The sequence below is a fragment of the Schistocerca piceifrons genome, chromosome 9, assembly GCF_021461385.2.
Source record: "Schistocerca piceifrons isolate TAMUIC-IGC-003096 chromosome 9, iqSchPice1.1, whole genome shotgun sequence".
In the NCBI taxonomy this organism is placed as follows: Eukaryota; Metazoa; Arthropoda; class Insecta; order Orthoptera; family Acrididae; genus Schistocerca; species Schistocerca piceifrons.
Window position 1 is genome coordinate 24,483,471 of NC_060146.1, and position 27,566 is coordinate 24,511,036.

General features: G+C 38.4%; 1 protein-coding gene across 1 annotated transcript in view; it reads left to right on the forward strand.

The window, feature by feature from the left end:
• LOC124717221 (YLP motif-containing protein 1-like) overlaps window positions 1-26,655 on the forward strand; it is a 288,410-nt gene extending 261,755 nt beyond the window's left edge. The window contains exons 18-20 of the mRNA XM_047244009.1: window positions 2,849-2,974; window positions 16,649-16,715; window positions 25,599-26,655. Of these exons, the coding sequence (XP_047099965.1) occupies window positions 2,849-2,974; window positions 16,649-16,715; window positions 25,599-25,711 (306 nt within the window). The 3' untranslated portion in view covers window positions 25,712-26,655. The remainder of the gene's footprint in view (window positions 1-2,848; window positions 2,975-16,648; window positions 16,716-25,598) is intronic.
• The last annotated feature ends 911 nt before the right edge of the window (window positions 26,656-27,566 follow it).

Consider the following 27,566-nt stretch of genomic DNA (forward strand, 5'->3'; position numbering starts at 1 on the left):
GTAAGATTCTATTCTTAAAGTGAATTGCTAGAAATTTGTTTTAAAATTTCAAAATTGGAAGTTCAATTAGTGAAGTTCACCTTTCTTTAATAATGTCCTTGAGATCCTACTGGTGATGACCAAGTCTGTATGTAGTATGTATGTAGTTAGTGGTAATGATCAGAAGTTGCTTCACAGAGTCAACTAAGGAACTCATAGAAGTGTTACTGTAGCAATAAAAATTTTTCACCAGAACCAAAATACACACATTTTTAATATACATTTCTTATAACTATAAAATATATTTCTCAGTCTGAATTGACAAACAGATCAGAAGTTGCTTCACAAGCAGTTAAGTAAAGAAGTCACAGAAATGTTACTAGTCACAAAAATAATTCAACTGAACTGAAACACACACATTTTAATGTATCAAACAACAGAAAACCCAGGATGGTATATGTCAGTATTATGAAAAGGATAGTTGCAGCTCACTATATAGCGGAGATAGGCCAGCCCTGACCTCAGCAGCCAGAGACTCTCTCTCTCTCTGTGTGTGTGTGTGTGTGTGTGTGTGTGTGTGTGTGTGTGTGTGTGTGTGTGTGTGTGTGTGTGTGTGTGTGTATTTCCGATGAGAGCCTTGTTAGCCAAAAGCTTACTTTCCGTCAGTTTCTTTGTTGTGCCTATCTGCAACTCAGCATATCTGCTGTATGCGAGTAACAACTGCCCTTTTAATAATACTGTCATTTTTATATATATTGCTCATAATTATAAAATATGTTCTCTCAGCCTAATGAAATGAATGAAGAGCTAGTGCAAATGGGTCCTGAGGCTAGACTAAAATGCAAACTAGCTGGACTGAAGCAATACTAAACAGGGGCTAAGAGCAGGCAGACTGAAATAGCATGAGTGCTCCACAATATTTTGCAATTTTCGTTCAATAATAGTATTTTATAAATTCTCTGGTTTAGAATTTTTGTCATTTGCTGGCAATCAAGACTAATATCAAGTTTTTTTTGGTATGAGCAGCAGCTAATGAAGTATGCAGTAATAATTTATACCTATTCAGTTGGAACCCCAGGTTTATGATGATGGGATCCATCTTGTATGATGAAATTCAGTTATTGAAAATTTAATAAGTCTTAATTAGAGACCCTTGCTGACCAATATGGGTGTCACTAGATTCATAAAAATCAAGTGATCCAAAGCCTATCAACATATCCCAAAAATTTGTAGTAGTCTGGCTATAAGTCGCACTGAAAGTTTGGACTATGTGAAATCTTTAATTAACAGTATCTTCTGAACTAATTAAGTTTCAGGTTAATATAAACACACACAGCTCAAAAAAAATTTAGAGCACCTGTAAATTTGTTGATTTTGATCCGATGACAGCATAGAGTACCTGAGGGAAGTATTAATAGTATACTGATAATGGTTTCAAGGTTGTCTGCCAGCAGATAGCATAGTGGCATAGCTAGCAGAGCACCGTCAGTGTCTACCATTTAAGAGGGAATACTTACTGCCAGAATGCTCAGTGTCATGCAAACTTGTGAAGCAAGCAGGTAACCGTGCTATGGAGATACACTCGTACGAGTCGAGTCGAGGCCACGAAAGGGAAGCAGTGGTTGAGAAGGGAGTGAGACAGGGTTGTAACCTATCCCCAATGTTATTCAATCTGTATAATGAGTGAGCAGTAAAGGAAACAAAAGAAACATTTGTAGTAGGAATTAAAGGGATCAAGACAGACAATTATAATGACTAGTGACAATGATCACAAACTTGTACACTGGTTTATGCCATTTTCAGGCTAATCCAAATTGTTTATGTCTACACTGCACTCCAGTACTATGCTATACTGCCGACAAATACTGTCATAAAATACTGCCTAACACTCAACTTTATATTTAGTGTTAGCAAATTTCTCTTTGGCAGTAATACAAATTCTTGCTATTATCATTCTGCATTTTATATGCTCTTTATTTCAGCTCAAAATTATATACCGTAATATGATTTTACCACAGTTATCCTCAGAATCACATTTAAAATCTTAACATACTGTTACTTGTTGGATCTCATGTACTGCATGCTCAGTGTACACACTGAATAACATAGGAGATATGCTAAATCCTGTTTCACTCCCTTCACATCCACTGGTCCCCTTCCAAGCCGCTCTTTTTATTTATTTAGTTATTTCATGTTCATGGATCCAGATACCAAGTAAATCAGAAGGACATGGGATGTGTCAAATTGTACATATTTCAGATGGTGCTGCTGTGGTCTTCAGTCCAAAGAGTAGTTTGATGCAACTCTCCATGGTACTCTATCCTGTGCAAGCCTCTTCATCTAATAATAACAATAGTAGTGGTAGTAGTAGTAATTGACAAGATATAGTGTAGCAAGGCTTTAAATGTGTTTCAGAGAATGGCTGTGGCCAAAATGCCTTAAGGTGTACAATTAAAAAAAATAGCAATCAAGATGGACAACTACATTGAATTCACATAAGAAGAGAACAGAAGTTTTTGAAATGTTGTGCTACACAAGAGTGCTGAAAATTAGACAAGTAGATAAATCAAATGATGAAGTTGTAGTGAACTGAACTGAGGAAAAAAGAAGTTTATGGCACATCATGAGGCTTTAAGGAATTGTCAATTTTGTAATGGAGGGGTGTGTGGAGCTAAAAATTGTAGAGGGAGATCTAGTCTCGAGTACAGTAAGTAATTTGAAGTCGATGTAGGTTACTGTAAGATGAAAACACTTGCACAGGATAGATTAGCATGCACAGCTGTGTCAAAACAGTCTTAACAAACAACAACAGCAGCAAGAAGAACAATGGTGCCTGTTGCTAATTTGCTTACTTCTGCTCTGCCAACAGCAGCTGAGTCAGGGGGAGGTGCTGCCAGGAGCCGTGCGGGAGCCAGCGTGGTTGTGCAGCAGCCTCAGTGAGGGAGAGGCGCCTGGCCAGCACCGCTGTAGCAGGGTCCCCTCCAGCAGCCAACAGGTAATTCTGAAGGAGTTGTAACTCTGTGCAGTGTATAATCCACTTGTGTTTATGGCAATATTATGAAAAGGATGAGTCACAGATAGGCATGACAAAAAGACTGTCAAACAAGTAAACTTTCAGGCAAAAAAGACTTCATCAGATTTAGACAACACACATACACACATACAGTCTCACAAATGCAGATTGCATAAATGTGACTGCAGTCTCTGGCTGCCAAAGCCAGACTGCGAGCAGCAGTGCACGATGGGAGAAGCGATCAGGGTGGCGGGGGTAAGGAGGAGGGAGGGGAAGGGGGGGGGGCAAGGTAGGAGTGGGGGATGATGAAGTGCTGCTTGTGGGAGTGTACAGGGATGAGGTGGAGAGAGGGTAGGGCAGCTAGGTGCTCTCAAGAGATTAGACAGCGGGTGGGGGGCAGCGGAAGAGGAGAGAAGTAAAAAGACTGTCGGTGTGTTGGCGGAATAGAGAGCTGTGTAGTGCTTGAGTGGGAACAGATAAAGGGATATGTGGGTATGGACAATGACCAGCAAGGTCATGGCCAGAATTATTACAAGACTGCAGGATATACTGCAGGCAGAGTTTCCACCTGTGGATTTCAGAAAGGCCGGTGTCAGTAGGATGGATCCAGATGTCATAGGTTGTGAAGCAGTCACTGAAATGAAGAATGTCGTGTTGGGCAGCATGCTCGGGAACTGGGTGGACTGATTGTTTCTTGGCCCCAGTTTGTCAGTGACCATTCATGTGGACAGACAGTTTGTTGGTTGTCTTGCACACGTAGGATGCAGCACAGTGTTTGCAGCTTAGCCTGTAGATTGTATGACTGGTTTCATAGGTAGCCCTTCCTCTGATGGGATAGGTGATGCTAGTGACTGGACTGGAGTAGGTGGTGGTCGGAGGATGTATGGGACAGGTCTTCCATCTAGGTCTCTTACACAGATACGAGCCATGAGCGGGGATTCGACAGCGATGGACGAGGAGGATATTGTGTAGGTTCAGTTGGAGGATATTGTGCAGGTTCAGTTGGTGGTGGAATACGTCTGTGAGAGGGGTGGGAAGGATAGTGGTATGACATTCCTCTTCAGGCATGACAAGAGGTAGTCAAAACCCTGGTGAAGAATGTGATTCACCTTTATTTGAAAACCTAAACTAACATGCATTTCAAGTGTGAGATTCTCATCTTCACAAGAAGAAACCCACAACATTTTGAGGGCAACTGCTTCTTGCATCAGTAGAACACTAGACATAGGGCAAGTTATTTGTTACCTACCCACAGATTAAAACTATACAAAAAAACTCCGCTCCGTATTGACGTGAAATTTTTAAATAAAATATGGAATGGGAAGTGTGATCCATATCTAAAAAATACTGATGGAGACCTTGAAAAATACTTGAAAAGTAAATGCTGTTATTGTGTTGAAGATTTCTTGAATAATAACCGTGTAATATAGTATCTATCTAAAAATGTAACACCATATGTATTATAACAATAGATTATTTTTTTAGTGATAACATTGTAAAGTAATATCTCTCTGAAGAAGCAACAACAAATACATTGTAACCTTAGATTGAGTTTACTAGTCTGTATGTAGTTTTAGAATTTACGAATCACCTATCTCACAATCTTTGATTGTAGGAGGCATGCTATGTGATAACAAAAATTTTGATTTTGCTTTTGAACACTGTAGATACATTCATTAATCGATGCCTCACAAAGTATGCTGAAGAAGATAATAGTTCCCCTTAAGCCACCAGAATGCAAAATGTTTCCTGTTTTTACATCAGTATGTTGATTTCATTTATGAAGTGGCAGTTAGTATAAAGGGATAAGAAGGTTGAAGTTTGCTGTATGAAACACAACAGCTATTGATGAGAAAGACCGTACACTGCTGGTAAATCATTTTTCAGAACGGCAGTAATAGCAGTGCTACAATGTGAGGATATTCCTGACAGAAACAGCTGTGAAGAAGTCTCATGTCAAAAAATGGACTAAACAAGATGATCAAGAAATATGAAGAAACAAGTGCATTAGATGGTGCATTGAGGAGAGGGAGATGGCCCATTCCCATGGCAGTTGTTGAAGTTGCTACAGCTATAGCTGACCATGCAGTACATGCCTCAAATTCTGCAGCCAGTGCTCAAGCCGTGTCACAGGCATTATCTCTCCTTTGGTCAACAGTTCAAAAAATTTTGCAGCTCATTTTACAGTGGTATCTGTACAAGATTCAGAATGTGTTCCAAATGAAGCCCCAAGATAGGCTAAACCTCCATGACTTTGCCCTTCATTTTTTACAAACATAGAAATGATTGACACATGGCCAGGAAATATTCTTTGGATGGCTGTGGCACATTTTACTCTGCACAGTGCCGTGAACATGCAGAACTGTTGCATATGGGGTTCAACTCTGCCACATATTTTGCAGCAACATCAACTGCAGTCAACTTACGTGACTGTGTGGTACAGTTTCACAAGCTCCTTCATTCTCAATGCAGTTTTCTTTCAGGAGATGACACCTTATGGACCTTGTCACGTAGCAAACAGGAATAATTTTACTTTCCCTCTTGTTTTGCCATCTGCCTCCTTAAAATTCATTTTTTCATTTTTGAACTAATTAACAGTAACATACGTGAGTATAATCTGTATTTTCATAAAAGAGAAAGGTTGGCCCTCAGTTTTAAAGAATATAACACCAGATATAATTTTGTGCTTAATTTTGTGTATGTAATTGATTTTCTAATTTATTTTGACTCTAGGTGAAATCAGTAATTGTTTCATAACTTAAAATTCTATTGTTGACGTATAAACAAATATAAATTCTGTACTAATTATGAACATTTGGTGAAACAACTAATAGTAATCTTTAAGTAGTTATTTGGTCCTATTCAAAAACATGTTAGCAAAGTCAGCCCTTAATTAATTCCAAACTAATTAACAGTTTTGTCAAAAGTATTGCTTGTGTAACGATATTTGTTAATTTCATGATTTAAACAAATAATTCAACTTGACCCTCGTAGTAGAAGAAACTGTTAAACAGACAGAATTTTTTGATGTATTCAGTTAGCTTAAGGAGTTAAGTTTTAATTGTAATCTCTTCAAATTTTAACTTTGAACAGCATGTAGTTTCAGTACCTATTATTTAGATGTATAAGGGACCGATTTTTGGTCACGAGACAGTTGGTCCGCGGCCCAGTTTCAGACAAGAAACCTGTGTTGGTTAGAACAACAACAATGCTTCAACTTAACAGTGAAATAAGTTTTACACCAATAGGCTGTGTGTTAAAGCAGTGACAGTGTCTGTACCATACACACCTGATTATTCTGAAAGAACTGAGAATTATGTGGTTATGCTTTTACTGCTCGTTGATGTTCAACAGGAAACTATTGTAGAAATGTGTGGATGTTCACCTGATAACTATTAATGAGGCTTATGGGAAGTTATAGCAATAGTGCACTGGCCAAATAATTGTGTATTATTGGTGTGTGTGAAAAGTGATAGTAAAGGACTGTAAAACGCGACTCTGCATCTGTTGGCTACATCATTTAAAGTAGACAGTAGTTGCACTTCCACAACCCATTTTTCAGCCAGTGTAGCAATGCAGCATGTCGACACTGAGTACAATCAATGGAGAAACAAAAGAAGGCAAACCGATACAGCCTGTTAGGTATACAGTGACACCTTCACGTTATAAGGACCTCCTTGTGCAACACATGATTCCTGCTTTGCAAGAACACAACCGTGTCCACACCACTATTTCTATGCGAGATGGGGCAACACCAGATGTTGCTCATCAGGTGAAAGATTTGCTTCGAGAACCCTTTGGTAATGACTGCATCATCTCTAGGAAATTTTAAGATGTTTTCCTTCATCCTTCCAGATCCCCCAACATAGTAAATACTTGGGGTATCTGAAAGATTGCGTCTATCAGGGATGCACTCTTACACTTCTCTATCTGAAGGACAGTATACAACACAATGCTCTGACAATGCCGGGTATGCTGTGAGCATCTTTCGACCATACCGTGTTATGGATGCAAGTTGTTGCTGAGCCAGGAGATTATATTGAAGACATTTTGTAACTTGTGACCATATCCTAATAAACATGCCAGAACCACCATTATCATGTGTATGATCATTCCTCTCCTTTTTGTGGACTAACTTCCCATTCTGACTGTTTAATGCACCATATTTTCACCTACTGGCAGGATGTGGAATTATTACATACTCTGTGAGCAAACCAGTTAATCAACATACCTACAATGTTTCAGCATCCTGTGATGTATACGGCCCACACTCCAACACTCAGAGAACTGTCAGTTTAATTATAACTCTGTCAGTTTAATTATAACCACCTGATACAACCATATCCTACCTGCTCCTTTCTTATTGCTGTTGGAAATGTTCTTGCCTTACCAAACAGAATACATTACTTACCTCCTTTATTGTAGTCTGTATTTTACTTCTGTATTACTCAATCCACTTGCAACAGTATATGCCCCTAGATATATAAACATGTCTACCTGATGTGACTTCTGAAGATGTCTACCTGACTCAAAACAGCTCCTTCATTGATGTGTACTTCATATCTAGGGTCGCTATTCATTAGCAGATATTTGGTTTTGTTACACCAATTTGTAGTCCACATGTGTCGTATTCCTGTTATACATGTTGTGACGTAAACTCAGGATCGTATTCATCTTCTGCTAGAATGGCCTGATCATTAGCAAGATTTAATGAAAACACCTGTACATTGTTAACAATGATTTCCATTTCTGCACAGCTGCTCGTCCATCTTTGGAAAGCCATATCAACTGAAACTTTGTCTCAGTGCTTTCATTACACTAATAGATTCTGCAGTGTTACCATTTTTTCTATCTCTAGTGAATGCCCTGTACGCTGAACTCTCATTTTCTGACAGTCTTTTTGTTGTGCCCATGTGCGACTCAGTATCTCTGCTATATGGTGAGTAGCAACTATCTGTTTATTAACACTGTTAGATTCCATCCTGGAATTTTCACTGTAATAGATTTGACCCTTTTTTAATCTGTACCTTATACCTCTATAAATTTCAGTAATAATCTGCAGAAGATGGTCATTCATACCTATCTCTTTCAGAGCTTTGCACAGTTTTGTTCTAGGAACTTTGTTGTAAGCTCTTGCTTAATCTATGTAGGCAATGTGTAACTCTTTCCTTACTACTGTAAATTTCTCCATTAGCTGTGTCCAGGGGTGTTGGTACACACAGTCATATGATATTTGAGTTGATCTGCAATATAATGTTTATTGGAGCCGTAGCCACCATACATTGTAGAGATTGAGTCAAATCTGTATCACAAGCATGGAAAAGTGTGTCTGTCTAATAACTAATGTTTAGCAAATTATAATTCTGAAAAGCAATATTCTGGGATTATACAATATTAAATTACAGATTTGCTTACATCATCTATGCTGTATATATAGTTTTAGAATTTATTTCTCTCACTTTCAGGGACATATTTTGTGGTTTGTCTAAGCTACATCCCATTTTGTATGCAGCCTTACATTGCAGTTAGTGATACTTTGTAGTGCACATAAAATCATTTGTGCTACAGAAACAGTTTTCTATCAAAAATGTTTTGAGGATTTTTTTTTGAAAATCTTTCTCAAATTTGAAGTAAATTTTTCTTCAGTTTTCGGTCCTGTATAGAATGACTTCGATGTGAATTGTATGGTGCTGTGTCTGGTCCATGGAACAAGCTCTGTTTTGTTGTGTCATGTCTCAATACCTTGAGTACTGGGAACATATTTGAATGTAGTGTTGTGTAGGAATTTATGTAGATATAAGCTTCATACCATTAATTCTTAAGTGCTTCGAATACTGGCCTACATGATTCTTCCATTTAAATTTGGCTAGCATACTTATTTACTCATTTATGCACTTTAAATACTCTATTAATATGTGTTTTGGATGAACTTTTCCACAAAAGTATGCCATAACTTAATGTAGAATTAATTTTTGCACTAAGCTACTTTCATAGCATTTGTCTCTTTTTACATAGCTGAGTTTTTTCAGCACATATAGGTTTGAGCTGTTTTTTTTCCACTTATGTGTGTTACATGCTTATCTCAGTTTACATTTTAATCAAGCATTATGCAAGGCTGTTTCTGTATGTGGAGTTTCTCCAACTCATTCATCTATGCAAATGTTGGTATCTTTACTTTGTTGATGTTTGATCCAATATTCAAGAAATGGTTTAGGACTGTTTGCTATGAAAATTTATTTCAGCAAACCTTTGAATAGAAATATTTACTTTCAAGTTGGCTTTCATTCCCAAATTTTTCTATATTCTTATCTTTGAATAGTAGAGTTGCATCACATGCATAAGTACTTATATTGCTATAATTAACAGTGTTTGGGTTGTGATATCTGTCAAACATATAGGTCTTAACAACAAACAGAAACTTTATGCACTGTTTGTTTATTATTATTATTTTTAACCTCCAGTGACAAAGTAAGGACATGTTACCTGCTGCACTTCAATATGGCCAGCATCAGGATTGCCACCACACTATTTCTTATAAATGAAAATATCCAGTGTCATCTGAAGTTAGCAGACCCCACCACTGAATGTTGCTTCCACCCCTGTGCTAGCAACCACAATAACTGGCACAATCTACAGCTGAGACAGCTTGTTTTCATATGACTTGTGCTGTCATTTGTATGGAGACAACTGAGTCTATGTAATTAAAAAGTATGTTTTGAACCAAATTATCACTTACGCAATTTCAAATGACAATGGAGGTGAATTTAAAGCAAGTTTTAGTCTATATAAACAGAATTTGAGAAGTCTCACAGATTTCCAGTTCTGTTCATGTACAAATCATGTTTATTGTGTGAACTGGATTGTCATGGGGATGGAAGTGTTGAAAACATACTAAAACAAGAGTCACTATAAAATTTCAAAATAAAAATTACACAGAATATGAACCATGGACCTTGCCGTTGGTGGAGAGGCTTGCGTGCCTCAACGATACAGATAGCCATACCGTAGGTGCAACCACAATGGAGGGGTATCTGTTGAGAGGCCAGACAAATGTGTGGTTCCTGAAGAGGGGCAGCAGCCTTTTCAGTAGTTGCAGGGGCAACAGTCTGGATGACTGACTGATCTGGTCTTGTAACACTAACCAAAACGGTCTTGCTGTGCTGGTACTGCGAACAGCTGAAAGCAAGGGGAAACTACAGCCGTAATTTTTCCCGAGGGCATGCAGCTTTATTGTATGGTTAAATGATGATGGCGTCCTCTTGGGTAAAATATTCCGGAGTTAAAATAGTCCCCCATTCAGATCTCCAGGCGGGGACTACTCAGGAGAAAGAAAACTGGCATTCTACGGATCGGAGCGTGGAATGTCAGATCCCTTAATCGGGCAGGTAGGTTAGAAAATTTAGAAATTGAAATGGATAGGTTAAAGTTAGATATAGTGGGAATTAGTGAAGTTTGGTGGCAGGAGGAACAAGACTTCTGGTCAGGTGAATACAGGATTATAAATACAAAATCAAATAGGGGTAATGCAGGAGTAGGTTTAATAATGAATAAAAAAATAGGAGTGCGGGCAAGCTACTACAAACAGCATAGTGAACGTATTATAGTGGCCAAGATAGACACGAAGCCCATGCCTACTACAGTAGTAAAAGTTTATACGCCAACTAGCGCTGCAGATGATGAAGAAATTGAAGAAATGTATGATGAGATAAAATAAATTATTCAGGTAGTGAAGGGAGACGAAAATTTAATAGTCATGAGTGACTGGAATTCGACAGTAGGAAAAGAGAGAGAAGGAAACGTAGTAGGTGAATATGGATTGGGGCTAAGAAATGAAAGAGGAAGCCGTCTGGTAGAATTTTGCACAGATCATAACTTAATCATTGCTAACACTTGGTTCAAGAATCATAAAAGAAGGTTGTATACATGGAAGAATCTTGGTGATACTAAAAGGTATCAGATAGATTATATAATGGTAAGACAGAGATTTAGGAACCAGGTTTTAAATTGTAAGACATTTCCAGTGGCAGATGTGGACTCTGACCACAATCTATTGGTTATGAACTGTAGATTAAAACTGAAGAAATTGCAAAAAGGTGGGAATTTAAGGAGATGGGACCTGGATAAACTGACTAAAACAGAGGTTGTACAGAGTGTCAGGGAGAGCATAAGGGAACAATTGTCAGGAATGGGGGAAAGAAGTATGGTAGAAGAAGAATTTGTTGCTCTGAGGGATGAAGTGGTGAAGGCAGCAGAGGATCAAGTAGGTAAAAAGACCAGGGCTAGTAAAAATCCTTGGGTAACAGAAGAAATATTGAATTTAATTGATGAAAGGAGAAAATATAAAAATGCAGTAAATGAAGCAGGCAAAAAGGAATACAAACGTCTCAAAAATGATATCGACAGGAAGTGCAAAATGGCTAAGCAGGCATGGCTAGAGGACAAATGTAAGGATGTAGAGGCTTACCTCACTAGGGCTAAGATAGATACAGCCTACAGGAAAATTAAAGAGACCTTTGGAGAAAAGAGAGCCACTTGTATGAATATCAAGAGCTCAGATGGAAAATCAGTTCTAAGCAAATAGGGGACAGCAGAAAGGTGGAAGGAGTATATAGAGGGTCTATACAAGGGTGTGTACTTGAGGACAATATTATGGAAATGGAAGACGATGTAGATGAAGATGAAATGGGAGATACGATACTGCGTGAAGAGTTTGACAGAGCACTGAAAGACCTGAGTCGAAACAAGGCACCGGGAGTAGACAACATTCCATTAGAACTACTGACGGCCTTGGGAGAGCCAGTCCTGACAAAACTCAATCATCTGGTGAGCAAGATGTACGAGCTAGGTGAAAGACCCTCAGAATTCAAGAAGAATATAAGAATTCAAATCCCAAGGAAAGCAGGTGTTGACAGATGTGAAAATTACTGAACGATCAGTTTAGTAAGTCACAGCTGCAAAATACTAACGTGAATTATTTACAGACGAATGGAAAAACTGGTTGAATCCAACCTCGGGGAAGATCAGTTTGGATTCCGTAGAAATGTTGGAACACGTGAGGCAATACTGACCTTACGACTTATCTTAGAAGGAAGATTAAGGAAAGGCAAACCTATGTTTCTAGCATTTGTAGACTTAGAGAAAGCTTTTGACAATATTGACTGGAATATTCTCTTTCAAATTCTGAAGGTGGCTGGGGTAAAATACAGGGAGCGAAAGGCTATTTACAATTTGTACAGAAAACAGATGGCAGTTATAAGAGTCGAGGGACATCAAATGGAAGCAGTAGTTGGGAAGTGAGTGAGACAGGGTTGTAGCCTCTCCCCGATGTTATTCAATCTGTATATTGAGCAAGCAGTAAAGGAAACAAAAGAAAAATTTGGAGTAGGTATTAAAATCCAGGGAGGAGAAATAAAAACTTTGAGGTTCGCTGATGACATTGTAATTCTGTCAGAGACAGCAAAGGACTTGGAAGAGCAGTTGAACGGAATGGACAGTGTCTTGAAAGGAGGATATAAGATGAATATCAACAAAAGCAAAACGAGGATAATGGAATGTAGGGGAATTAAGTTGGGTGATGCTGAGGGAATTACATTAGGAAATGAGAGACTTAAAGTAGTAAAGGAGTTTTGCTATTTGGGGAGCAAAATAACTGATGATGGTCGAAGTAGAGAGGATATAAAATGTAGACTGGCAATGGCAAGGAAAGCGTTTCTGAAGAAGAGAAATTTGTTAACATTGAGTATAGATTTAAGTGTCAGGAAGTCGTTTCTGAATGTATTTGTATGGAGTGTAGCCATGTATGGAAGTGAAACATGGACGATAAATAGTTTAAACAAGAAGAGAATAGAAGCTTTCGAAATGTGGTGCTACAGAAGAATGTTGAAGATTAGGTGGATAGTAACCAATGAGGAGGTATTGAATAGGATTGGGGAGAAGAGAAGTTTGTGGCACTACTTGACTAGAAGAAGGGATCGGTTGGTAGGACATGTCCTGAGGCATCAAGGGATCACAAATTTAGCATTGGAGGGCAGTGTGGAGGGTAAAAGTCGTAGAGGGAGACCAAGAGATGAATACACTAATCAGATTCAGAAGGATGTTGGTTGTAGTTGGTACTGGGAGATGAAGAAGCTTGCACAGGATAGATTAGCATGGAGAGCTGCATCAAACCAGTCTCAGGACTAAAGACCACAACAACAACAACAATGGTTGATATGCACATCAAATGATTCCATTTGTTTAATAGGGCATAAGTCTGGAATCTGATATTTTGAAGGAAAAGTATCTTGAAAGTAATAGGTGGATTTTATTGGTGTTTTGATTATTATAGTGGTAATTGAAACATTACATTTGGGTGAAATAAGTTACCTGTAATCAGATTTTTGATCTCATACTTCAACTGAGACACCCAGTTCATGAAATCCATCCTCCATGAAACCTACTATGTCACTGTCAATGAGAGCTGTTTCCTTACTTTCAGTAGGTGGCAGTAATCTTCTAAAAAGGAAATGAAAAGTGAAAACCTGCATTATATGATTACAACTAACAAAGTAAGTGTAAGTAATCAGACTGAAACAAAAAAGATGGACAATTTCAAGCAACTTGGTATTCTGTTCAGAAGTATCTGTTATGTTACAACAGAAGTATCTTTTACCATGTGAAACTTTAGGTTATGATGAACGAAGAGGCTTCTTTCTGAACCTCTCAGTTAGTATACAGTGCTTGTTTGAAATTGATCAGAGTGAGTGGAGAATTCAACAGAATTATATTACATATATATGGTAGTATTTACATCTGACCTAGAATAACATGAAGAGGCAATGATCCCACATGAATCGAGTTTTATCTGCGTATTATACAAGTCCTGCCATTGGCTTGTCACTGGATCCAGTTAACTGATGAGTTAAATATACTCCACAAGAACAATATCTAACTGACACTATTGTCTGCAGTCTGTGACTCTCTTTCTTACCCACATGCAAACCATTTACCACTCAGTCTCAAACAGCATTTTGAACAGCACTGTGTTGTGAAATGTTGTCACAGAAAATGAGCTGCTGTGTATTGCAACAGTGACAGCTGGTCAGTGTTTGTCAACTAATATTCACAAGAAAAAAGATAGGAGTTGAATTTTGTTAAATTTTTGTTACACTTCTCCTGGAAACTGTAGGCTATGTTGCAGAATACGTTAAATTTTTAAACACCACCAAGTGTTACAAATGATCAGCCATTTGACTGCACTACCAAAGCTTGGAGTAGTGACTGCAGAAAAATTCTGTTCCAGTATTGGGAATCGCACCTCAGCCTCCTGGGTGAAAGCCAGGCTTCCTAACCACTTTCTGCTACATTTTTTTATATTATCAATAGCAGTCCACTGAAGAATCTATCTATAATAAGTAAAACATGTTTTCTGTTTTATCCCGTATAGTATTATTTTATACCTTTCTGCTGCATTATACTTTATTCAAATTATGGAATCAATATTTTTGTTCCAGTCTCAGTTCCATACCCTGCATTCAGAAACAGTAAAAACTATGCATATTTACATTTTAATTGGTATGGAAGGGAAGCAACCCAGAAAGGTTCTCTCCAGTCTGTATTCTACAAAAAGTCTTAAAGTCTTCAGTTCTGTTCTCATTTATTACTGTTGTAAGTTCGCTACAGGTAGATACTCTGTGGGTTTCCAATCTCAGTGTGGCTATAAAAATGTTATAAATAGCGGTGATTGCTGGTTCCTGCAACTCTTGTACAAATTATATTTGAGAGAGATTGAGCATATGAAATAGCAATGGATTTAAGTATAGTGCTCATAGGGTTATGCTTTTGAAAATATTAATTTAGAAATTGCGTTTTAAGTCACTACCCCCGCATACTGAATTCATTGAATTTCAATTTCTATGGAGCAAGTTTCAAAATGCTTATTACTGCAAAACATGAGAACATCAGTGCTTTTGTATTTGATGCTTATCTACAGTATTTTCATAGACGGTGATGGGAAGATGAAGCAGCAGTCATTTGACAAAAGATAATATGCAGTGACATGCCTTAGATTTACTTTAAATGCAACAAAGAGAAGTGCGTACTTGTGGTATGTGTGCCCTGTTACTATTATTAATAATATTGTTTCATTTGATTCTTTAAAGAGCTCTAGAACCAATATGTAGCTTTAGTCTTTCTGTTTTTATTATCTTCTCATAACTTCTTTGTTCTGTGACTATGGGTCTATTGACATTCTATTATCAATGCGTTTTTTAGTTTCAGATTTCTGTCCATTGTTGACATGAACTTGTTTGAGTCAGTCTTCAGCCAGAATTGTGTCCTTGTAGTTTCCAGAGAGTCAACAGCTATTTCTTTGAGATACTTCTGGATGTTGAGTAGCCTTAATGGTTTGGTTTTTCAGGTCCCATTTATGATGCAGAATGTTTTCTTGGTTAATTGACAGTTTTGATACATGTTCAAGAGTTTTCAAGCATATTTACCATACAGTGAAAGAAGCCTTCGGTCATGGAATACAGTTGTCTCAAACGTTTGCACATGCAATTACCATCTTCGATCTGAATATTTTCCTCTGTATCTGTTATTCCATTTTCTCACTGACAATAGCATTTATGGTTAACAATGATGTCTCAGTTGCATAAAGTGCCTGTGGGAAAATTAATGTTTTCTGGTGACGTAGTTTGGGTTTGGTGGAAAAGGAGGGGGGAGGGTGGGGGGGGGGGGGGAGGGAGGTGATTTGTCGGAAGGGATCAAACAATGAGGTCATCAGTCTCATTGGATTAGGAAAGGATTGGGAAGGAAGTTGGCCATGTGCTTTCAAAGGAACCATCCTTCCATTTTACTGAAGCGATTCAGGGAAATCACAGAAAACGTAAATCAGGATGATCTTCTTGTGGTGCAGTTCTTCTTGTTATGCCTGTGCTTGCTATGAAAATGGAATGAGATTCCACTTTATGCAAGACACTTTTTTTCCTGTTTTGTTTCACCCATACATGTTTCAGCACTTCTATGCTATCTTCAGTAGGTTTTTCAAAAAAAGTTAAAAATAAAAATTAAACCCACTGAACAAGGCACAAAAGTGCTGAAACACATATGGGTGAAACAAAATAGGAAAAAAGGTGTCTTGGGTGAAACAAAATAGGAAAAAAGGTGTCTTGCATAAGGCGGAATCTCATCCCACTACATGAGGATTGTCAGACAGGGGATTGAACCGTCATCCTCCCGAATGCGCCACCATGCTCGGTAGGTGGAAAAGGATTTCTTATTATAAATATTCATTACCACTGTGTAGGCTTTATGCACTTTTTGTATATGAGTTTTCATTGCTCACCTTGTCATTGCCAATGTTCCTGACAGTTTAACCTTAATGCTTGAAGTGTCAAACATCAGTGCCATTACCACAATGAGGCTACATGTTTGGAGTCCATGTACTGTTTTGTATCACAAGAGATTTGCAGGTCAGCTCTGTCAGCAATCTCATGAAGCTTGTCAAGTATCACCTTGACTTTTGTCTGTTTTTATTGGAAAAGATTTGCTGATTTTTGCCCATGATTTTGTACATTTGCAGAACATTCTTTATTAATATTCTTATGTATGTAAAGATGTCATATGAAACAATGTGTCTACATTTGTGAGTTTGATTTTGTCCTCTGTGTTATGCAGGCAAAGGCTGTGCCAGTCAGATTCATAGCAACTTCAACTGCTGCTGTTGATGGGAAAGAAAATGGAGGTGAGTCATTTTTTCAGTACTAAGAAATGCGGCAATATAGCTTGTTTGCCATTAGATTAAACTATTTGGACCAACACTAAACAGTTATACATGCTGTGTGGGTGGCATGTACATCTACATCTACATCTGCATCTACATGATTACTCTGCAGTTCACATTTAAGTGCTTGGCAGAGGGTTCATCGAACCACAATCATACTATCTCTCTACCATTCCACTCCCGAACAGTGCGCAGGAAAAACGAACACCTAAACCTTTCTGTTTGAGCTCTGATTTCTCTTATTTTATTTTGATGATCATTCCTACCTATGTAGGTTGGGCTCAACAAAATATTTTCGCAAAATTGGTGACTGAAATTTCGTAAATAGATCTCGCCGCGACGAAAAACGTCTTTGCTTTAATGACTTCCATCCCAACTCGAGTATCATATCTGCCACGCTCTCTCCCCTACTATGTGATAATACAAAATGAGCTGCCCTTTTTTGCACCCTTTCGATGTCCTCCGTCAATCCCACCTGGTAAGGATCCCACACTGCACAGCAAAATTCTAACAGAGGACGAACGAGTGTAGTGTAAGCTGTCTCTTTAGTGGACTTGTTGCATCTTCTAAGTGTCTTGCCAATGAAATGCAACCTTTGGCTCACCTTCCGCACAATATTATCTATGTGGTCTTTCCAACTGAAGTTGTTCATAATTTTAACACCCAAGTACTTAGTTGAATTGACAGCCTTGAGAATTGTACTATTTATCGAGTAATCGAATTCCAACGGATTTCTTTTGGAACTCGTGGATCACCTCACACTTTTCGTTATTTAGCATCAGCTGCCACCTGCCACACCATACAGCAATCTTTTCTAAATCGCTTTGCAACTGATACTGGTCTTCGGATGACCTTACTAGGCAGTAAATTATAGCATCATCTGCGAACAACCTGAGAGAACTGCTCAGATTGTCACCCAGGTCATTTATATGTATCAGGAACAGCAGAGGTCCCAGGACGCTTCCCTGGGGAACACCTGATATCACTTCAGTTTTACTCAATGATTTGCCATCTATTACTACGAACTGCGACCTTCCTGACAGTTGCACAACTAAGACGATACCCCATAGGCCCAAAGCTTGATTAGAAGTCGCTTGTGAGGAACGGTGTCAAAAGCTTTCCAGAAATCTAGAAATACGGAATCAACTTGAGATCCCCTGTCTATAGTGGCCATTACTTCATGCGAAAAAAGAGCTAGCTGCGTTGCACAAGAACAATGTTTTCTGAAACCATGCTGATTACGTATCAATAGATCGTTCCCTTCGAGGTGATTCATAATGTTTGAATACAGTATATGCTCCAAAACCATACTGGAAACCAACGTCAATGATATAGGTCTGTAGTTCAATGGATTACTCCTACTACCCTTCTTAAACACTGGTGCGACCTGCGCAATTTTCCAATCTGTAGGTACAGATCTATCGGTGAGCGAGCGGTTGTATATGATTGCTGCGTAGGGAGCTACTGCATCAGCGTAATCTGAAAGGAACCTGATCGGTATACAATCTGGAACTGAAGACTTGCCCGTATCAAGTGATTTGAGTTGCTTCGCAACCCCTGAGATATCTACTTCTAAGAAACTCATGCTAGCAGCTGTTCGTGTTTCAAATTCTTGAATATTCCATTCGTCTTCCCTGGTGAAGGAATTTCGGAAAACTGTGTTCAATAACTCCGCTTTAGCGGCACAGTCGTCGGTAACAGTACCATCGGCACTGTGCAGCGAAGGTATTGACAGTGTCTTGCCACTTGTGTACTTTACATACCACCAGAATTTCTTCAGATTTTCTACCAAATTTTGAGACAATGTTTCATTGTGGAACCTATTAAAGTCATCTCACATTGAAGTCTGTGTCAAATTTTGCATGTCTGTAAATTTTAGCCAATCTTCGGGATTTTGCGTTCTTCTGAACTTCGCATGCTTTTTCCGTTGCCTCTGCAACAGCATTCGGACCTGTTTGTGTACCATGGGGGATCAGTTCCATCTCTTACCAATTTATGAGGTATGAATCTCTCAATTGCTGTTGCTACTATATCCTTGAATTTGAGCCACATCTCGTCTACATTTGCATAGTCAGTTCGGAAGGTATGGAGATTGTCTCTTAGGAAGGCTTCTAGTGAAATAAAATTATTTTGCATTTGTTTCTGGTGGATTTGGAAGAAACGGTATTGAGCATAGCTACAATGACCTTGTGATCACTAATCCCTGTATGTCATGATGCTCTCTATTAGCTCTGGATTGTTTGTGGCTAAGAGGTCAAGTGTGTTTTCGCAACCATTTACAATTCGCGTGGGTTCGTGGAATAACTGCTCGAAATAATTTTCAGAGAAAGCATTTAGGACAATCTCAGAAGATGTTTTCTGCCTACCACCAGTTTTGAACAAGTATTTTTGCCAACATATCGAGGGAAGTTTGAAGTCCCCACCAACTATAACAGTATGAGTAGGGTATTTATTTGTTACGAGACTCAAATTTTCATTGAACTGTTCAGCAACTATATCATCAGCGTCTGGGGGTCAGTAGAAGGAGCCAATTATTAACTTAGTTTGGCTGTTAAGTATAACCTCCACCCATACCAATTCGCACGGAGTATCTACTTTGACTTCACTACAAGTTAAACCACTACTGACAGACACAAACACTCCACCACCAATTCCGCCTAATCTATCTTTCCTGAACACCATCTGAGACTTTGTAAAAATTTCTGCAGGACTTATTTCAGGCTTTAGCCAGCTTTTTGTACCTATAACGATTTCAGCTTCTGTGCTTTCTATTAGCACTTGAAGCTCAGGGACTTTCCCAGCACAACTACAACAATTTACAACTACAATTCTGACTGTTCCTTGATCCAAGCACGTCCTGTATTTGCCATGTACCCTTTGAGATTGCAGCCCACCCCGTACTTTCCAGAGGCCTTCTAACCTAAAAAACCGCCCAGTCCACACCACACAGCCTCCGCTACCCGTGCAGCTGCCAGCTGAGTGTAGTGAACTCCTGACCTATTCAGTGGAACCTGAAACCCCACCACCCTATGGCGCAAGTCAAGGAATCTGTTCCCAACTACCAATAAGCCCACCCTCTGCGATTGCCCGGACCTTGAAGGCTGAGAATCATCCTCTGAAACAGGGCAGGCAGCTGCATCTGGCTCAGGCAGAGACAGTACCTGAAACCTGTTTGTCAGACACACCGGGGAGGCTTTCTGATCAGCCTCCGGGGACGTCTTTTCTGCCTGCCATGCCTTGCAATGACCTCCCAATCAACCACAGGCGAGGGCTCAGCCCCACTGTGGGCAGCAACCGGGGCAACCACAGTGGCAGACCGATCTGGGGACAGACGGGACGAGGTTGATTGACATCCCCGTGATACCCAAGTCGGCTCCCCACAGTGGTGCCCATTAGCAACAGCCTCAAGCTGCGCGACTGAAGTCAGCGCCGCCTGCAGCTGTGAGCGAAGGGATGCCAACTCAGCCCTCATCCGAACACAGCAATCACAGTCCCTGTCCATCCTAATCGATGTTGAACAACAGTTACTGAAACACGAGTCCATGCCTAGATAACGCAAGGGAAACACGCAAATAATGTATGAACTAACGTGTACAAATGCCTAATGACTGTGCTACAATCTGCCTGAATTTGCGATCACAATAACTAAAACTTAAGTAAGAATCTACGAAGTAAACACAGAAAAGAAGCTATATACGTATACATGTAATTATAGCATAGACAGCACAGGATTTGGAAGATCAATTGAATGAAAAGGACGATGACTTGAAAATAGTTTATAAGATGAACATAAATAACAGTGAAACTAGGATGGTGAAAATAATCAAATTAAGTGAAATGACACTGAATGAATTATTTTAGGAAATGCGGCACTAAAAGTAGTGGATGAGTTTTGTTACTTGGGCAACAGAATAACTGGTAACAGCAGAACTAAACAGGATACAAAAGGTAAATGACCAATACCAAGGAAACTTTCACGAAAAAGGAAAATTTGTTAATGCTGAATATAAATTCAGGTGTTAGGAAGTCTTTCCAGAAAGTATTTGAAGAGTTACTGAATTGAATGAGGGAGAAAAGATTTTTATAGTACAACTTAATCAAAGGATGGCCTTTGTAATTTTTTAAAAAAAAAAAAAACACACTAAGCCATCAAACATTAGTCAGTTTGGTAATGGAGGGAAGTATAGTATGTAGAAATTATAGAGGGAGACCAAAGCTTGAATACAGTATTCAGTTTCAAATGAATATAGTTTGCAATAGTTATGCAGAGATGAAGAGGCTAGCAATGGATAGATTAGCATGGAGAGCTGGTTCAAGCCAGGTTTTGTACTCTCTTAACTACAACAACACACCAGATGAGAGGTAGGTTTCTAAGGAATTATTATTATACATGAAGAAAAATATTTTCATTCACTTTAAAAAGGCAACTAACACAAGGTCCAGATTTAGTGCCGTAAGGCACTCCAATTTCTCAGTGAGGTTGAATATGACAGCCAAATGTAGTTATTTTGCGCAAAATGTCATATGTAAGACTTTTTATTATTCTTTGAGATAAGCGGTATAGGATTTTTGTTCCTGTATAGAATGGAATACTGGTTATGAGGCTGTGAGAGGCTGCCCCCTCCCCCCCCTCCTCCCTTCCGCTCCAATCAATGAGTTAATGAGTTCTTGTTCCAAAACATGAATACATAGTTCACAGATAAAAAATTCTGCTGGAATGAACAGATTGTCGTAGGGACACAGTTGTATTTTGAATATTTAGGAATTTAATAAAGTAACTGGAAGCAGTCTTGTACACATCAAAACCTGTACTTTGAGAATCTGCAACACATAGGTGCATTTTTAACTCCAGGCAATACACGTTATACTTAATCTTCATTATTTTAATATATGTTAACTTACAATTTCATGATCTCCAGTTCTTTCACATATTTCATGACTTCCATTCGAGAGTCCTCTAAAATATTCCCGTATTATTCATTTGCATCATTGTCCTCAATATTTGTGGCATGTATGTAAATAATGAATCAAGTACCAAAGAATGATTATTTGAGTTATTGGTGAAATTCTGCTGTAAACGCCAAGGCCAATTATGCATATTTGATACAAGCACCAGAACAGCAGGGAAAGTATTTTATAGATGTTGTAAGATGACACTCGTGCCTAACACTGACGTTGATGTTCAAATAATGAGTCGTGCACCAATTCTCTGTTCTCTGTGAGAGTCTTGGCATGCACTTGTGTGAACTGCTTACAATTGAAGTAGCTTTGTGGTTCATTTGCAACAATAGGGCGTTGCTGAAGTAATTATTACAAATACATAATATACAACATTGTAAAATGGAAAGGAAAACTGAACCAAAATGGAGAGATGAAGGTAGTACTGAAAATCAAGGAAAGACATTAGTCAATGAAGGAAAGGAAATTCTTGAAAAGCCAATATTGTGCTTCCAGTGAAGTAGGCTCCCGAGTACCAGTAGGGCTTGACTGTGTGCATGGGATGTGCTTGGTTGTGTGTATGAATGGTGTATGTTTTAATTTTTCTTATGAAGTCTGTGGTTGATAGCTTTGTTGTAAGTGTTTTTAATTGTGCCTGTGTGCATCTTAATGTGTCATCTTTACAGTAAGTAGCAATCTATGTTTTAGTACATTGTTGACAGTCTTTAAAGACAAATTCTCTAAACTAAAATTTCATCATTTGTTCAAGTTACACATATTCTACATGCATTCTTCTTAAAGCCAAACTGAGGTGTGATCCCAGTAATAAAGACAATAAACTCCAGCTAGAATTCCATCACCAAAAAGCAAAGAGAGCTATGGATTCTGTGAAATCTGATGCAATTAGGAGTCAGGGGCCTAACTCAGAAGTGTGTAGAGCTGCAACAGATTTACAAAAAGCGATTTCACTTCCTTCATTAAGGCACAGTGAAAAGTTTTATTTACTGCAGCTCTCAGATCACAACTTTCACATTCATGTTGGTGATAATCAAACCTGTCACATTTCTCTGGCACGAGGTCATATGTGGCAGGTGTGAAAATGAAATTGCAGCCTACATGCACAAAGCCTTTACAACATGACTTTCTTGTAAAAAGAAATTGATGATGTGGACTGACAACTTCTGTGGACAGAAAAAAATGATGTTTCTTTGGGTTTACCTAACAGCAAAGTGTTATTTTATGGAAACAGAACACATGCTTTGATGAAAGGACACACTTTTATATCTTCCAGTCACAGTATTGCTCACATTGAGAAATGAAAGAGGCTAACTGTGTGTGAAGTTCCAAAAGATTTAGTTTATATCACTGCAGCACAACACCATTCATAGTGACTGTTAAGCAAGAAACAGATTTTTATGACAACGTCATCTGCTGAAAAACATGTGAATTTCACCACTGCGCATATTCCAAAATCATAGTGGATCAGACTGGCTGCTGAATGGATAGGGGGTACTGCAGGTTCAATCAGCTCTTAATGCAATTGAAGAGTTAGAGGCACATGAACTCTTTCGATCTCCAATAGGTGCAGCTGGAAACACGACACTGTGAATCTAGGTTGTCTGAAGATAAGAGAAGGAACTTAGCTAAAATGACTCCATACGTGAAAGAGAGAATAAGTGGTTTTACAAGAACCTCGTGAAGTGAGATAAAATGAGCACCGTGGTAGTTTTACCATTATTTATGTTAAACCGTTGCATACGGAACGTTTCATTTTTTTTTCAAATTTTGTACCATTTTGTTCTTAAATGTACTAATGTAAAATAAAAACACATATACAACAAGAAACCTATATCATTTTTGTGTAGCAATCTTCAACTTTTATACTGCTTTTGTATAAGTGCTATACACATTTTGTGGAATACCACTCAATCACTTTTTTGGAATTTGTCCCTTTTTTATTTGTATGCTACACTGATTGTCCAATCACACTCATTTATTCATTACTGTACCACAAATTATTCACTCATCATCCTCTGCAGCTTTCTACACATTACTCCACAACAATACTTTTTAATAATAGCGTTTGGAACCCTACCAATATACATCTTTTTAATAATATTATGTATAACAACAACTTGGCATCATTACAGTTAAGTAAATTGCAGTTCAGGTCACATGCATACATGTATGAAAGCACGGTGTCTGTTCTTCCAGACATGTCTGAAAGAACAGACACTGTGTGGAATCTGCAGCTGTGAAACATATTATGTAAATTGAAGGAGGGGAGAGGGCGGAAAAGAATGTAATTGATTTGCCTCGATGGACAATGGATCCACCACATTCAGTGTGGATGCACATTTAAGTCTGATCTCCTATGGAAATCTCAAAGTGGCAAATCATGGAGTACACGGACAGGGACTACGAATAGCTGATGCTAGGTGGGAATGTGAGTCGGCTGACAGGCTGGTTACAGGAATTGAGGATAGGTCACCAGGAGAGTTCCCACCTGTCCAGCTCAGAAAATCTGGTGGTAGTGGGATGAATTCAGGCTGTGAAGCAGTCATTCAAGACAAGGACACCACATTGTGCAGTATGCTCGGCAACTGGGCGGATCAACTCTCTCTCAGCCACAGTTTGGCGGTGGAAATTCATGCAGACAGATAGCTTGTTTGTGGTCATGTTCATGTAGAATACTGCACAGTAGCTGCATAGACCACATGGTTGCTTTTGCAAGGTGGTCCTGTGTTTTATGGGATAGGAAATGCATGTGACTTGACTAAACAAGGTGTTAGTGCAAGTATATAGGGTTACAGGTCTTGCATTTAGGTCCAGGTTTAAGATATGAGCCATGGGACAAGGGGTTGGGAGTATGAGGGGAATCGGGATGAACAAGGATATTGCATAGGTTGGGTGGCTGATTTGGGTGGAGGGGTGAGGTTGGGGAGGTGGGGGGGCCACTCCTTTGTAGGGCACAGCATGTGACTGGGGAGAGACACAAAGAAAATCTGCTTCTGGACAGGGCACGGAGGGTAATTTTGGTCTGCTGCAGCCTCAGTGAGCCCCTCGGCATGTTTGGAGACTGACTGCCCATCACTGCAGATGCTGCGACCGTGGGTAGCTATGCTGTATGGGTATACTGACATGAACAATGATAAATGTAAACTACAAATACTCATGACGAGGTTCTAGGTTTTCCTTTCCATAAGACACTGGTAATCCCTCTATATTGTACTCATTTATTGTTAGTTCAGCTTCAGATTTTTCACAAAAGATGTCATTTATATATTGAATGCCAAAACAGTTTTCCGAGTATGACATTTTTATGTATTATTTGCAGTCATCTATGACTGCTAAAATAGTTAAAATATTTTTTAGTTTTAATTTTCTGACACGTTCACAATTATCTGTTGAACTTCTTAAATGAACATTTTCAGAGAGTTGAAACTAGTTAACTGTAAAGATAATTCTGATTTTGTTGAAAATAAAAAAAGTTTTAACTGAAATCATTTTTTGTGTATACCATAGGCTGTCAGGAACTTTTTATATAGGTGAACTTTATTCAGTTACAGACCACACTTTCAATATAAAACATAAATGAACTAATACAAAACCAATTTTATAATCAAGCTTTCTATTCATTAACAATACACAGTTTTGATTCCATAAATTAATTAATGCATTTTTCATATAATCATATAACATGCGATTTGTGTAATTATAATGTGAATTTAGAAGCTAATTTTTATCAACAACACAAATTGACTTCATATAATTAAGTTTGACTACAACAAGGGCTTCACAATTGATGAATGCATGTTATTGTTCACCCAGTCTTTGTTGTCTTGTCTTATGGTTGCTGAAAGGTAAATGAAGCTCTTACAAGAAGTGTTCAACCTTTTGTTCCAGGGACTCTGAAGGACCTGAGTGAAGGGGAAGTTAGCGAGGGCCTGGTTCCTGCAGTCCTTCCGCACAGTATGCCTGATGACACGGACAGCACAAGTGTGAGCGACACGTCATGACAGAGGCTGCTTCTGTTTCCCTTCACATTCTCAGTGATTTACTCCAATGTCATTGCCTGTACCATAGCACCTGTTGTTCCTAATTCAGTACTGAAAATGGCACCAGCTGAAGATATATACAATACAATGGTACAGAGCTTACTGTTTTGTTACAGTCGAGGAAAACTAGAGGTTTTTATTTTGTTTTATTATTTTTTTCTTACATAATGTAATGATGACCAAACTGAGAAATGGAGACAGCACATTATTTTCAAGAGTGTCTGTTAGTAAGATGACATATGAAACTGAATATGCTACATAAGTTGAATGCATAGTTGTCATGATGAAAGAAATTGTAACCTAATTGAGTCCCCTTTGGTGCAACAGTGACTTGGTAATACAATACCTCAAAATAATGTTGACATCATATCAGGGTTTTAACATAGTTCAGATAACATATGTGAGAACACAATAACAGTCAGAGATAAGGATCCAGCAACTGAAAGAATAAACATCATTAATTACTGCTAGTTAAGGAGATCACTACCAAATGAAAGAAGGAAAACGAATGAGTAATGACTCAAACTCTTTACATACTACTGTCAGTTTTGTTTGATATGACATCTGCTAAGGAAATCTGATTGCAATCAGTTAATAATAAAGACTGAAACATCCTGTTGTTCAGGAACTGATGTGGATACCTTTCAGTTGCAGCTGACCTATCATTTACAATCTGTAATATTTAGTGTTGCCAAATTTTTTAAAATCTGTTTTTGTGTTAAGCAATATGCACATTAAATCAATGTGCAATAAAACATGAATATCATATTTCCTGTATTGCCCACTTTCACAAAATATTCTACAGTGCACACTTTTAATACACATTCGAACATTTGTGTTCTCCTTAAATGTTTGTTTCATCAACACCTTTCTATTCCCTTCAACAAATTTGTGAAATAAGAACTTACACCTAACCTGTAGTTAAGTAATCAAATTTTTGTAGTCTAATTTTATTTTTGAACTGTTTACTAAGATTATGGTGAACTGATTGTTTGGCCTTAGAATTTAATTTAACTTAGTATGATAAGAATACTAAAATCTTATAAAATATAAGAAGGAACTTTCATAAAAACCAATGGTGAAATATCAACATTCCTTTTTTTATTAATTGTAACAAATAATTTATTGTAGTGGATTTTTTTGTCCCAATTTTTGTAAATCAGTAAGAAACATACGGCAAAGTACAATAAAATGAGTTACCTGTCATGGGATAACTATGGCATCAAAGTCGATTTTGTTTTTATTACATGGTGACCATACTTATTTTGAAGCGGTGCATTTTCAATTCTGTTGAGATAACTAGCTGTAAAATTGCACTTACCGTGTCTGTGTTGCATGTGTTGCTATGAATAGCAGGACTGAGCACAATGAATCATGAGTCAGATGTGAGTAGTCAATCACATTGCTTGTTCATAGTTTCCTATGCTTCCTAATTCAAGTTATCTTTTCCCCTTACCCAGCCTCATATCGTTGTTGTTGTTGTCCTCAGTCCTGAGACTGGTTTGATGCAGCTCTCCATGCTACTCTATCCTGTGCAAGCTTTTTCATCTCCAAGTACTTACTGCAACCTACAGCCTTCTGAATCTGCTTAGTGTATTCATCTCTTGGTCTCCCTCTACGATTTTTACCCTCCACGCTGCTTTCCAATGCTAAATTTGTGATCCCTTGATGCCTCACAACATGTCCTACCAATCGGTCCCTCCTTCTCAAGTTGTGCCACAAACTCCTCTTCTCCCCAATTCTATTCAATACTTCCTCATTAGTTATGTGATCTACCCATCTAATCTTCAGCATTCTTCTGTAGCACCACATTTCA